This window comes from Thunnus albacares, chromosome 15 (genome assembly GCF_914725855.1).
Source record: "Thunnus albacares chromosome 15, fThuAlb1.1, whole genome shotgun sequence".
Lineage (NCBI taxonomy): Eukaryota > Metazoa > Chordata > Actinopteri > Scombriformes > Scombridae > Thunnus > Thunnus albacares.
The window spans coordinates 12,578,067-12,593,182 of record NC_058120.1 but is presented as its reverse complement, the minus strand read 5'-3'; the positions used below and the strand labels follow the sequence as shown (position 1 = coordinate 12,593,182).

Genomic DNA, 15,116 nt, shown 5'->3' with positions numbered 1-15,116 from the left:
CCCCGTTTGAGCTTTGTTCTTCGACCCTAGTTTTAATACTTCCTCCAGCCTGGTGCAACACTCAGGATGTTGCTCCCTGGTTGGCCACAGTCAGACAGAACATGGAGTTCATAATCTAGTCAAGCAGACACAATGGGTGATGGAAAGGTTTTGTAGTCCTAATGGAAAGACCTAATGTGTTTAATCACAGTCATTTCTCCGAGGCAAACAGACCAGCCACACACAGGCACTCACACACAAACTGGGACTGGTGAATCTTATTCCCTTTGGTTGCCTGATACTTTATTTTTTGTTAATCAGTGATGAATAATCTTCTCTTACGAAATGTCTTTAATGTCAAACAGAGTCTTTCATTAATTAGTGAAGGTCATGGCTCTCTGACTTACAGCAGATGTTAGTTGAGAAACCCTGTGCTTAAAGAATGATATGGTATTATTAATTTAATTAAAATAAAATTATTTCCAAATCATTGTGTCTCATCTATAAAATCAATTAAGCCAAGTTATGACCTAAGACAGCATGTTTGTCTCTCAGGAATATTATTTTCTGTTGCACATACTCACCATGCTTAAATGGATTTCACGCTGATGCACATACGTTGGTGATGGGTGTATCTGTCTGAGTGTATATATGTGCGGGACATTAGCTTTTGTCTGAGGTCATGTGTTTATGGTCTTGTGATGATGTGATCGACAGGACCCAAGTGAGACGGGGACCCCCTGACTCCTCCCCTCAGCAGACCGGGACCTCCCGCACTGTGAAACGCTATCCGTCTTCCTCTGGGCCTATCACCTCCAATGCTCTGCCCAGTGGCAATAACTATGCTAACAGCCACGGAAATGAGCACAGGAACTGGCACGGACACAGAAATGGGCATAGCAACGTACACTCCTTTAACACTCACAGGCCAGCCAGCGACAGCCAGCTACATGGACAGTTCAACAATGCATTATCACCAGCAGGTAAAAAAGTTTTTGTATCTGTTGCATGCTCTGAAATGAATTTCATAAAACCTGGATCTGTTCTCACTACATGCATGGTATACTTAACATTTATGCTCTCCTTAGCCACATCAAAACAAACACAAGCCATTCTGGTGAGGCTAGAATACATACATACACATCCTGTGGTGTCATTGCTAAATGGAACATCAGCCACAAGGAAAAGAATTGGCAGCATCCCAGGCTGCACTTCCCTTCTCCCACTGTCCACCCAACCCCACCCCCTTTGTAGTCTGTGTCACACCAGACAAAGTTTGATATCAAAGCTGCATGCAGTGCATGAGCATGCGTATGTGTGTGTGCTGCTGGGCCACAAACATTCATCTGTTGGGGAGGAGTATGAGCAGCGTGTGTGTACTTGTGTATTTGCACAGTTACATGCTTTGATATCTTTGGAAATCTGCACTGTCACCTCTCTGACGTGACAGGAACTGAACCTTGGCACCTCTACCCACAACAAAATGAAATGAGATCTCGTCTTTCATAATTTTCATCCCTCTTTCACTTGTTCATCTTCCTCTGATCCACTATCCAGTGTACACAGCTGTCTGCTGTTCAAGTTTCTCTTGTTTTTTAGCTGTGTACCAGGGCAACGGCTGTTGAACAGCTTCCCACCATTACACAACGTTCACTTGCACTCACGCTCTCTTTGTCTCTTTCACACATACACACATCCGAAACACCTTCTCCCGAAGATAAAGCGCTTGGAGGCTAGCCCGATACCTAATAGTATTCTCTCTCCCATTTGCTGGCCTGTGGCGCATCACTCGTTCAGCTGCAGCGTGCCACTGGCCCGCTGTCAGCACACACCCTTGCACACTTATAAAACTCCTGTTGCCCAGACTGGGAGTGTGTCACAGTGAGGCTGACGGAGAAAGGATGCAGCTCGTCTGCGGTTTACCTCTGCTGCTGTTCCTTCTCAACCAGGTCTGTGTGTGTTTTCCAGGGGCCAACCTTACCTCCAACCTGGACCGCATTAAGATCGTCTTCACTCCCATGATGTGCCGCAGGTTGTGTAGTAGTGGACGCTGCTACAACAGCTGTGAGAAAGGAGACATCACCACGGTCTACAGCGAGACCGCGTACCAGCAACAACAGCAGCAGCAGCCAAAGACCCAAGGCTTCCGTCTTTGTGAGTGTCAACTTCAGGCCTTCTGATTAACAGTGATACTTGTCTACCGTTTTTTCTCTACTACTCTCTCTTGTCTCTTCATTTCTCTCGTCCTCTCACTCTCACTGTCTCTCTTGCTTATTTTCTGATTCTCACACACTTTCCCTATGTGTCCATTCTAGTTTCTCATTCCTTTTTTTATGGGGTGAGCTTGACAAAATGGGTTCTCAGTGGCATGCTGTCTCTTCTGAATACCAAGCTCAGAAAGGAGGCAAAGTGGTGGAGATTAAAGCTGAGAGCAATGCTAAAAAAAATCTCACTGTCAAAGAGAAGGAGAGACAGAGAACGCAAGAGAGAAAAGGGTAGAGCAGATTAAAAGTGGGCTCTGTAAAAAGGAGGCTAATCTCCCCTCGCACACACACACACACACGTGGAGTTGGTGGTCCCACGCTCCCAACACTTAGCCCCATCTCTTTGCGGTTTACACCTCGCGGTTGGCCCCGCCGTTAACCATTTAACGTGCTCCCTGGGAGAGCAGGAATGAATGAAAGAGGAGAGGGAGAGGCAGAAACAGAGAAAGAGTAGCAGCATGAACAGGATTTTATAGGGATTACATTAAACCTGCCATTTATCCGGGGGGCTTTGCTCCAAATTCACACAGGAGTGTCCATGGGAAGGGAGGGGGCGGTCAATGCCAAGGGGAGGGTCGTAGCCCTGCATGTTTCTTACTTTTCTCATCAGTTGCAAAGGTCCAGCTAGGGCTCAGACTAATTACTACTTGCGGTTTAGAGGTGAAGGGTGCACATACCACACACATATACATACAAGTCCTCTCCAGTCACAAGTCACATAAATACAAACTCAAGCACACATACAAGCAATCAACCTTCACCTAAGTGCACTAGGCTCTTTGGGGAGGACCTAGCTGACTTATGAATATATAAACAGGCTGATGTTGCAGATTTATGTGCCCATTAATGGGGTTTTGGAACGTGGTATAGATATTCCAAACACTTCAGCGTCCTGGCAGAGGCCTTCCACAAGATTACATTCCTGGCACCTCCACTTCTTCCTAAGGCAGCGCTTTGTTTTCATGCCCCATTTTTATTCTCCAGAAATCTCCATTCACTATGTAAAAGCACGTGTTCAAGAGTGTGTTAAAAAGAGATGCTTTCCATTTAGGCTTCCATCCTGTTATTGCTCGGGCGTGCGTGCTCGTCGAGGAATGTCAAGTGGACAGCAAACAGTTATCTCATGCTGTTGTTATGTTCCCAACACAGTGCAGCAAAATCTGGCTGGATAATTATAACAGGCTCCCTTGATACGCACCCTGTGCACAACACTTACTTTAAAGCCTGATATTAGATTGGGTAAAAATCTGTTTATTGAGTGAGAAGTGTGTGCGTATGTATGGCTGTTTGGTTGTTAGAGCTTGTTAAATGGACAGACAGATAGGCAGACAGGGAGTGTGGTGTGCAGAGTCAACAGTAGGTTGTTGTCTAAGAATAGTTCTTGCCCCATGCCGGAGTGGGACTGGCCTGACACAGACCAGTGCAGACCTGCATCCCACATTGAGAGGATAATTTAGCCAGTATGTCTAATCACAGGAGACCTTCCTGTGTGTTTGGACACCAACACTGGACCTCTCGTACTCTCCATCCACATCTATTTTTTCATTGCTAATTCCCTCTATTCCCGCCTCTATTCTGTTTTCAATCTATTCTATTCACATTTTCCTCTCCTAATCACTTTCTTTCCCTATCTGTTACTCTTCTGTTCTTATTCCATCCCTCCCTTTCTTCCTCCAGGCTCACTGTTGTTAATGCTTTGTGACAAGAGGCTCATTACCTACATGCCATCGAGACTGTCCAGCGCCTCTCTGTTCGCTGTTTGCACCCTGTTAGTGTGTTACTGTCTGTCGCAATGACACAGAGAGGATGCAGCACACAGCATGTTTCCATCACTCGGCTCCTCTTTCATCTCATAGTATGCCGGCCAACCGTATCTCCAACTGTCTTGTAAAGTAGTCCTCATATTCGTGATGTGTGGTATGGCTGAACTGAAAAAGTGTACCGCTTCACTTTTTCATCCTTTGTGCCCCAGAATGGTTCTTTTCTTATTCGTCATGGTTTGATAGATTTTTTTCATTTGATAGTCTTTGATGTTTTGAGTTAGAGGAGGTCAGGTCAGAGCGATTCTGTAGATGGGAGCAAGCTTAGGTATGTAGGGTGCTCGGCTGGCACCCATCCCTTATGCCAAAAGATAAGACCAATGAAAGGGCTGTGAAAGCAGTACTGTCAAACACCATCTGGCCAATGCCGGCCTTTCCTTTTCTCTCTCTTGCCATGGTAAATTGCAAACTATAAATCAAACTCTAGACTGAGCACGTTTTCAATGTTCTTACAAGGTTAAGGCCAGTTGTCCTACATTGAAATTTTGTACAAGATTTGATAGTTTGGAAATTTCTTTTTTTTTGTCCTGCTTCCAACCAAGCAAATGTTCCATGTACTTGTTATTTTTCTCAGAATTATTAAAGGATGAATCATAAGTCATCGCTCTGCACACGAGTATGTAATTACCGATGTGAGGCAAAACATACCGGTGAAGGAGGTGCAGCAAGAGGGGCAGTGCCCTCAGGACAAAGTTGAAACTTTATCACCGTCATGTGGAATGAGGTGTCTGGTAGTGCCAGAATAGAGAACAGCAGGACCATTGCTAACCATTGCAAACAAAGCTTGTCCACATGAAGCCTCAGCACATGCCCCTCCTATTAGGACTACCCCTTCTGTTTCTTATTACTGGTATAGATCCTTGTGTACGAGGATGCATAAACCTGTGCAATAAATGTGGCTTGTTGATTACGCCAACAAATATCTCACTTGCAATAACCTCTCCTTTTTTTTCTCTTTACCTCTTTTCCTGACACACCCACCCCTCTTGTTCACCTTCTTCTTCTCTGCAGTTTTCTGTCAGATCCCCTGTCTTAATGGAGGCCGATGCATCGGCAGGGACGTGTGCTGGTGTCCATCCAACTCAACGGGGAAGTTTTGCCACCTGCCAGCCCCACCTCCTGCCAGAACACCCCCTCATGACGCCAGCAACTCGGGACCAAAGACTCCATCCCAGTCCATGTACACTCTACCACTGTCCAATCAACAAGGTAAGCAGCCCGTGCTGTGACCCATGGGAGGGCAGTCTTCATCCTTCCACTGACCTCTTTTAAGGCCCAGTCACACCAGAGAGTGGCATAGCAAAATTAATTTACTACTTTTGGAGCCAGTTGGCAAACTACTCTAGCTGGAGAGTTAACAGTCAGTCACAACAGCTCCCCAAGCTTCTTTTTATTTTGACTGTACTCCCTAAGCAGTTTATACTCTGACAGTGGACACAGCTAAAAAGCTATCATCGCCTCTTCCATTTTGGAGTCTTGGCTCTTCCTTCCCCCAAAGGTCAACACTGTCAAAACAGCTTGCTATTGGTCAACAGTGCTAGTTTGCCAAAGTTGAACTTTGATGCAAAAGATTTACTTCTACCCTGTGAGCAAATCCACTGATTGAATGATTTTGCCAGTAAATTTCACTGTTCTAAATACTGGTGTGATGAAACCTTTATTCTTTGCAAATTGCTCCACTTCTCCTTATGATAACAGTTCTTTTTTATATGCACACAAGTTTACTCCCTGATTTTCAACACTGTTTACTTTGTAGTGCTCTTGCCTTTGCGGGCCAGCAGTGGAGGTAAGACTCTATTTTGAGCAGAATAAGTAATGGATGACTCAGTGGAAGTCCTCATTGTTCGCACAATGCTGCTTTTATCAGACAGAAGGGGATATTAGAAACAGAACAAGGCAACATCATGAAGTTATAAGAAGAAATATAGAAATGAAAGATTTGCTCACTTTCCATTTTCTCCTAGTATCATTTTTTATTCCATCCTTGCGTCTTGCTCAGCATTTCACTCTGTCTAACACTAAGTAAAAGCAGAAGGTCTGTCTTAGGTAATTTAAAAGTTGATCCATCATCCATTTTGAATTAAATTACATGAATAATCATAATTAAATGACGTGAGTCCAACGTCCATATTGTCATGTCACAACCAAGAAATTCGAAAATCTGTATGCTTTATATATGCACAGAGGCAATTTCATGTCCAAAACTCTTGATAAGGTCTACTTCTTCTCTTTGGACTCTCCCTGCTGTCTGTCTGTGAGACTGTGATTCATGACAGTGGGTCAGGATTCTGGGAAAAAGCCCTGGCACTCCCCGAAGATAGATGCTTCCCCTCTGTCAGAAGGACAAAAGAGCTCATTCTCCACATTGCAACATCTTTTCAACTCTTCAGCAAATCTGTTTTTGGTCTTTAAGATGATTTGATTTAAATCATAGAATCCAAAACTCTTTTTGTTGTTGTTGTTTTGTAGTATCCTAATAGCATCTTCACTGCCGGGAATTCCCCATGAAGATCTCATAACTCAATGATGAAGAAAACTAAGTGTGTGTTGAACAAATTTGTGCAGGATGTTAGCTGATTAGTTGTTATACTGTAGCATGTGTATACAACTCTTATCCCTTAGCTGACAATGCTTCCACTTAATTAATACTTCATTAATTCAAATTTTAGATAATAAAGCATTCTCTATATTATATAAACTGTGGATCTCCCTTCCTCCAGTGTCTCTCCACCCATCCTTGGTGAACGTCCACATTCAGCACCCTCCAGAGGCCGAGGTCCAGGTCCACCAAGTAGCCCGGGTCCAGCCTGGTCAGAGGTCGGCCACCACAGAAGGGGCTCACTCTGTCCAGCAGCGCTCTCAACCCGGGAATGGACATGAATCCACCAATGATCATAGCAGACACAGACACACCAATGACAACGGCCATGGCCATGCCAGACCACATAACCGTCAGAATGGACATGTGGGAAGATGCTTTCAGGAAACAGTCGACGGACAGGTATTGTGTTAAGTCATTAAAACACACTATGTACACAGTCATCATTAGCTGATCTAAGCCACCTGGAGTATCATGATCCATTGTAGGTGTTGAAACCAGTGGGAGAAAGCGTTGTTTTACCACAGGTATCATTACGTTCTCATCACCTTTCACTGATAGCTGTTGTCTCAAACAGGAAGTGGCTATGATTTATCCCATGTCTAGGATTTATGAGCACTGACCACACTTGTCATCTCATGTTCCACCAGTTCCCCATATGCATGTTATAAGTTAGGATGCGTTCAGAGGACAAAGGTTAAGCTTGAAATCCAGCCCATGTGGTCCCTCCTCTTGTGACTCATATGGGAAGAGTTTGCATGTTGTCTGTATTGTACTATACAGTATGGCATGTAGTGCAGATTTACTGCCCTTCGTGTGGTGAGGAGAATGTTTGGATGTCACAACAGACATGTAGTTTAGGGAAAAAGAAGTCAGGAAGAGGAAAGACTCAAGTGGCAGTGCGTGAGCTTTGCTAATCTGAGGCTTAATGCAGCATCTGTTTGCTCGGCTGTGATAAGGCGTTCTTTTTTACTCTTAGCCTTTCAGTTTGCAGTGGCAACAACACAATGATCGACGGTAGAGCTGTTTTTGCCAGCATTATTCCTTGAACAAGTTTGCATGTGCTAGACGACAGCTCCCATTTTCTCTACTCTGGTTTCATGGAGAGCCTGAAATTAAACCTTCCAGTCAGTGATTTTTCAGAACCCCAATAGAACTGCCACAGACAAGAAGCATATAAAAGCTTTAGCCTGCAGTTTTCCCTCTTCTCTTGCCAGTATACCAGTTTGGTGTTCTGCAGAAGAATGTCCTCTCTGTTGCCTCTTGAGTTTCATAAATCTCTACTGGCCAAAAATCCAATAAGTAAGGTCTGATAGGAATCTCTCACAATTAGCCAAGTGCCTTAATGAGGCATGCCAGGAGGTTCATAGTTGTTCCTGAAACTCAGTTTTTATGTCCTCTTCCGACTAACTAGTCTCAGATGTGTCTAGTTCACTCTGTCCTTGCAGATAGGTATACACGCACACTCTGACACAAACACACTCACAGATTTTGACCTTGCCAACGCACAGGCATTTGTACACATGCAGGCGCAAACATGTAACATTCATTCTCAAAACTAATTTCTTAGATTTAACACAGATGTGTGTTGTTGTTGTAGTGTGGCAAGCCTCTGCCAGGCCTAACCAAACAGGATGATTGCTGTGGAAGTGTAGGCGCCTCCTGGGGTCTAAACAAGTGCCAAAAGTGTCCAACCAAACCAGGTAAGCCCTCTTGACTAAAGCCATCAGATCAGATCATTTTTTGTTCAGCTTTCTTCCAGTACATACTTAAATCTAATCTATTTCTAATCTGGTCTAATTCTGCTGGCATGATTTTGTGTTGTGCTATTGGTATGTTGATCTCTTGGTATTCTTGTCTTGTCATGCACATTGGTTCAAAACAGCAAGACACAGCTGGGCTCTACTTTCCTTTCTAGGTAGAGTTTCGATTTCTGAGTACTGTATTTTAAAATGTTTGGTCAGTGATGCCTGTTATATTCCTCACCAGCAGTTGTTTATGCTTGGTGGATATTTACAGCATTTATCACAGACCTAAACAATACTGATGACTGATGATGATCAGTGCATAGCAGTTTGATTAGATTCTTGAACTCCTCTGAGGCGGCTGCGTGACTTGACTATGCACCGAATTGTAAAATGAAGCTGTTTTCGCTTCCATAAAACCAAAATTGGGAAACAAATGAAAACACATTTAGCATGAAGATGAGAGCCTGGTAGATGTACCACCCACCCTGTGGGCAGAATGAGCCAGCGTGGCCTTGAAACAGCGAGGAAATGAACAGCCGCAGTCCAACTGCTTTCCCAACCAGAGCTGTGGTGGGTTTGAGAAACAGCAGCAGGACGGCTGTATGCCCACAGGCTGGGTGGGTGGTGACACCCCTCACTGTGGATAGAGACTCTGGTGAAACTGGTGGCACATGAGGACTCTTTGCTGTCATTCATTTCCTGTTACTCTTAATTTTATTACGGCCATGTCCGCAGATGTCAATTGGTTGTCAGAGTCCTCATGCCCTGTTTAATGTCTGACCTTAATCAGAAGCAGACATCATCCTTCTCTGTCTCCTCCATCTATCATAGATGCCGATCCATTCCTTTCTCTCCTACTCTCTATCTCCCTTGGTATGCCAGATTCCTGTTCTTCCTAAATCCCCGGCACGATCTCTTTTGGCTCCCAGATGTTTTCCTCTGCTTCTTTCTTTGAAGTTTGGGGGAGAAACAGAGTGAATGCTCTGCTCGCTCATTTTTGCGGTTGTTTTGGGGGGCAGCATACTGTAAGCCTGGGTCCCAGGTCACACGCAGGCAGGGAAGAAAGCATAGAGAATGAAAGAGAGGAAAAATGAAGTCAAAATGAAGTCATGTACTATGTCCCAGAAGTCTTGGAGGGAGCTTTAATAAGAGAAATGCTTTGAATTCCTCTTGAGTGTTATTGTTCTCAGTTTAGACACTTGGCTTGATCTTGAAGCTACATTCCTCCGTCATTGGCGTAGATGTTCACTTTCTTACGTATTTGACAGGAATGATATGCAACCTGGAGACAACGGCCCCTGAAAAATTATGCTGCTCTTTTTATTTCATTATGAATGGGTCAGTTGTCGGCTTGCAATATGGGGAAAAGGCATATAGCTTTATAAGAGTCTCCTGTGTCCCTTGTTGAGTATGTGATAATGATGTCATGAAAGCCCAATTTGTATTTGTGGGTGTGATGCTACCATTGGTCAGTTTATAGTTGGTTACAAAAAGTGTTGTTGACTGTGAGCAAGCATCACTACTTTAATTTTTTATTACATCTACAGAGGATGCCAATATGACCACAGTTTAATAGCTACTTCTGTTGCAGAAAGGATTTTTGTAAGTCTTGATTTACTTAAGATTCATCTTTATTATCCTATTCTAGGCCCAGTCAGGCTCCACATCACTGTCTTTATATTTGTATCAGCCTCAACTGATATAGTGAATGATACTGTATCAACTGATAAGCAGCACAGGGCTTTTCAAATAACATAGACTCATAATAAATCCCTGTTGTTGCCGTGTGTCTAAGCTGTGTCTCTCTGTGGCTGACGACATTATATAGCTGGGTATTATTTGTTATTGTACTATAAGGACTTTATGTCACTGTTGTGGCAGTAAGGGAGGAGAATATGTGTGTATATATGGGTGTATGTGTATGTGAAGGAAGCTGACGTTATGGAGGCATGAATGCCAGCATGCACCATCTCAGTGGGAGCCGAAACCCCGTAGGAGCCAGTGCCTTTAAAAGTTACATGCTGAGGATTCCTAGCCTGTAATGAGATCCAGATCAACCAGAACAGGCTGTAGTCAACTGCTTCCCTCTGGTTCTGATGATGAGGTGGAGTGGAAAATAACTTGAAATGGACCTCTGAACTAGTTTGTTATAAAATTGTGATTTTATATAGAGGCTGACATGGAGATGGTCAAAACTGTCCTCAAGTCTGAGAGCTAACCAGTGATTGGTTAAGCAAAGGGAGGATGGGAATAGGTGGGAAAGACTATTTGCATATACAATCCACTGAGTTATGAGAGGAATTTAATCCTTGAAAAGCAAAGAACCAGGATTGTTATTTGTACAATGCTGGGGATGAGTTTGGAATACATTTCTATCAGTAATCTCAGGTTCTCTTAGCCAGCTGAAGGCCTTTTGCTGTGGCCCCAGTCTGACCCATACTATAGTGTTGGCATGACTATATAATTGTGCTGGCAGCCCCTCCCTCACTGTGCATTTCACAGCTAATGGAATTCCATAAACCATTTGTCTCCCCATCTGTCATTGCTGGGCAGCTTCCCTCTTTCTGACTCTCCCTGTCTGCGATGCTGGGAGGCTTCCCAAGGAGCCAAATCAGAAGTCCCCAGGGCCTAAAGTAACCACCACACCCACAGGAGCCTTGGCTTCCTCTAACTCTACCTCTCTGGGTCAACAAGGTCATCATGATGTCACTGCCCTAGCGCTGTCTTTGCCCCGCCCTCTATTCCACCTCGCTTCTCTATCTGTGGGAGTTGCCTGCCTTTTGCGCTCCCTCCCCTCCTCTCTGTGTCTCTGTGTAATGAGGACACTGTTCTTCATGAGGTTTAGATCAATAAAGTCAGATGAGGCAAAGAAGCAGGGGGGCCCACAGAGCTCCACCACTTCCAGATCTTCCCACATGAACTCATCCATTCCAAATCTCTCATCTATTCCCCCTGACATTTAATCTGACATTCATCGAGGGTCCAAAGCCTGCGCTTATTGCTTTTTATTAGCACTGATCAAACATGAACACTTGTTAATGACCAACGAAAACCAGAGATGCAATGACTTTGCCTCAGAAATAGGCAGCAGGAAAACAGATGCATTGGAACAGCTCCAGAGCAGTTTCTTATGGTGATTAGATAGAGATGTCACATTAGTTTGACAGCATTTGATTCATTGATGTTGACTTAGTGTTATCCTCTCAGAACTAGAATGATGGAATCTATTAGCTGGGCAGCAGTGTAGCTAATCAGGGCTGAGCAGACCTTACCACTACAAGAAATAAATCCCAGTTGGAGGCAGATGGATATGAAATTTGTGTTGCATTTCTTAATTGGATACAAGCTAAGTTAAGCACATTTTTATTGGGAATGTACCGTGGCATGCCTTCTTTTGGAACAAACCCAGGTGGTTAATATTCCACAGTGAATTGGAGATTACAGAGGAATGTGGGTCTGTTTTAAATGTGTGTTTGATGCGTGTTACACTGCCATCAGCATCTTGGAGAAGGGCGTTAAGCAAAATCATCAAACTACAAACAGAGATGTAAAACTCATACTTTCGTGAATAGAAACAATGAAAAGTATGTTTTGAGTAAAGATTTAATGTTGCAGAAAAATGATATAATCTCCTCATCAAAGCTTGTTTGCTGTTGCTTCACATCTGCTGTGGGTTGGTTCTGTTGGTAAAATGTGTCACAGATACACAGCCAAGACTGTTAATGACAGAGCAAAAAAAAAAGTAGCTTATATGTTGATTTTGTTTCTGTATCAGTAGAAGGATGTTGATATTAGTCTCATGTGTCCTAACTGATTAGCCTTAGCTGCATAAGCAGGGACACATTATTTACAGGGCCTGTGATATGGACCGTGCCTGAATGGCAAATGATGCACATGATAAGGAGACATTCTGTTTTGAAAGCAAATGGCTTCCTTTTAAGCTGTTTGCTCCAATCAAGCTTTGGCTCTAAGGCTAAGAAGAGGTGGTTTTGCCATCTTTGAAACTCAAAAGACCTGAAACCCACTGCAGTGATTAAAGAGCGCTGGTTTTCTCTGTGTGCATCAGTTTATCCCATGGCAGTATGTCAGAATAAATTTCTGGAAAGGGTCCTGAGGAGGTCTTGGTTTGGGTGTTGGTTACTTTCCTATTGAGTGGCCCCCAATGGAATGGAAGGAAAGACTGTCTCGTTTTCCCGTCCTGTGGATGGCATCAGTCCGTCCTCCGTCCTCCCTCCCTCCTCCTACGCATTCTCAGGTTTTCCATCTAGTTAAGGGTAGAAGCCCAACACTGAGCCTGCTTCCCAGGGAGGTCCTTGGGCATACTGGTGAAGGGCTCTGAGCCTGTGTGATTGATAGACCAGACCTCTCAATAGACCTCTCTTAGAAGCACAGCTCCCGGGCCGGGTGGTCCACAGAATGATTGTACCAAATTACTAATTAAATATTTCTGTGCAGCTGACTATAAACTCTCTCCTTTCTCAGCCTCCTGCCTCCTTCTCTCTTTAGTTTCTCTCTCATTTTGCATAAGCTAATTTCACTTTCATATTGAAGAGACTTAAAGAATTTATTCAGATTTGATTTAGGGTAGCATACCCAATCAAGAAGCTCCAAGGAATTTGAATTACACTTTACAGGTCATGGAATTCAAGCTAATATTATTGAACAGTCTCCAGTGGAATGCACAACACAATTGAATGGAGACGGACAATAAATTAGTGAAGGGTGACAAAGTCTTTTGTTGAACAGGGCTAAATGGATAGACAACAAATGGAAGTTTCTGTCTGTACCCTCACTGGATACAGACCAGTCTGGGTCTACACTCTTTGTAACCAAGGGTGACACTAATGATGCGCAGCTTGAGCTCACTCTTGCAAGCCACTGCCTGTGTAACTCTACACAAATGTTTTCTATACAAATGTCTTTAGAAGCCAGCATGAGAACAGACACATCATTAAATTATCTGAGAATAATTAGAATACCAAAGTTCTTAGCCTTTTGTGTGACAGTAAAAATGACACGGCCAAGTTGCCGTTGATTTAAAGTCCTGGTGTTAATCATCGTTTCTTGAGGTAAATGTTCAGATTTGCTGGTACACTAACCAAAGACTCAACTACAGGGTGATTTATCAAACTTTGCTCCAAAATTACAAAACTAATTACTAATTCCAGCAGATGAGACTCTCTGCGCTGTACAATAAATGCATCCAACAGAAGGCTTTTGGAGGGCTCTTGTCAACCTCTGTATGCTGACTTTCAGCAGCTGGTTTTTAAGCCTTGCTGCAAACATGTTGCCCCCAGGGAACAATAAAGATCTACTCAACTGAACTCTGATAACAAGCATTTCTAGAACCTAGATGCATACAAGGAAATGTTTGTCAGCCAAATTAGATCCTATGTGCAAATAAAGTTTATGAACATATACTGTAAATGTGTCTCGAATATCCGGAAACATGCCAACTTTACATCACTGGACAAGTAATTTTGAAATGAGCTGTCTCTTAGATTCATGTTGAAGTTGTTACTGACTGCAGAGGTCCTCTCCTCCCTGCTAATAAGCTTTATTGAGACTCCCGGACCTCCCCCACTGGGCTTCCCTTGGCATGTGCGCCCTGCTGTCACTCAGGCCAGACTTTCCCTGATCCCATCACTGCAGGAGGGTGTGCCCACCGCCCTACCACAACAGCTCATTACTCAGAAACTTTTGAGGGGGATTAGGATGGTGTGGAGGAAGATGAAGAGGTGGGCAGACAGGAACAAGGGCGTCGCATTGACACAGTTCCCCCCTTTTCCCGTCGCCCCCTTCATACTGACCCACTTCTGCTCTGTCAACCCTCAGGTACATCGACCCTGCCTGGTCCACTGGGTCACAGCAGGACCAAAACATAACTCAGCTTCCAGGACTTCGTTCCCAGAAAGATTCCATGTGGCACACATTCCAGTCACTCCTGGGAAAATGACACAAACTTATGACTGATTGCTGGGTTTTGTATTAACTGGATATATTTACAGGATTGCTGTGTTGGCGTCTTGTGCATATCGAAAGCAATCAGAGTCTTTTAGTTGGTCACTCAGTTTGGAGCATCATGGCTAATTCTTTCCAGTTACCAACTTGCGTGGGAAGGAAAAGAAAATTTATGAAGCTTCCGAAACAAATAAAGCAACACTGGTGGTTCATTGCTTACTGTTGCTTCTAATGTCTGTTGGAATAGAAGAAGACAGGAAGAAGACAGGTAGAGATTTTAGCTGCTGTCCAAAAGGAATGATCAGGAGATCTTGTATGGTCCTGTTTGGCCACAGTCATATCTTGCCAGAGCTCCCTGTCAATCACACAGATCAAAACTCTGGTCAGCAAACTGCTGGAGCCCTGGTCTCTAACAGTGCAACTTTTCTTCCTTTCCCAGAACACTTTGCCAGGGGAAGAGCTATGTTTTCTTTGCTGGCAAGGCAGCTGTGACTGTAGTTTCTTGCATGCGTCACCTCTGTTTTCAACCTTTCGTCGCTGTGGTAGCAATGCTGTACTTCGGTCAAATCATATTTTTGCTGGCCAAAGATAAATCCAAAGATTGTTAGTTGACACTCTCATTTGTTCCTGCTTTCTGTGAGTGGGAAAATGTTGGATACTATTTTTCGCTCTACATTTGCTTTCATTGGATGGTAATGCAACTTTCAAGTCTAATATTTTAATATAAAAAGAAATGTAACATACT

At 43.7% G+C, this 15,116-nt stretch overlaps 1 protein-coding gene across 1 annotated transcript in view; it reads left to right on the top strand.

Moving 5' to 3' along the window:
* The window catches only part of LOC122998258 (latent-transforming growth factor beta-binding protein 2-like), an 83,812-nt gene that overhangs the window by 33,004 nt on the left and 35,692 nt on the right, over window positions 1–15,116 (top strand). The window contains exons 4-8 of the mRNA XM_044375041.1: window positions 697–962; window positions 1,948–2,139; window positions 5,075–5,272; window positions 6,784–7,064; window positions 8,263–8,365. Coding sequence (XP_044230976.1) covers window positions 697–962; window positions 1,948–2,139; window positions 5,075–5,272; window positions 6,784–7,064; window positions 8,263–8,365 — 1,040 coding nt within the window. The remainder of the gene's footprint in view (window positions 1–696; window positions 963–1,947; window positions 2,140–5,074; window positions 5,273–6,783; window positions 7,065–8,262; window positions 8,366–15,116) is intronic.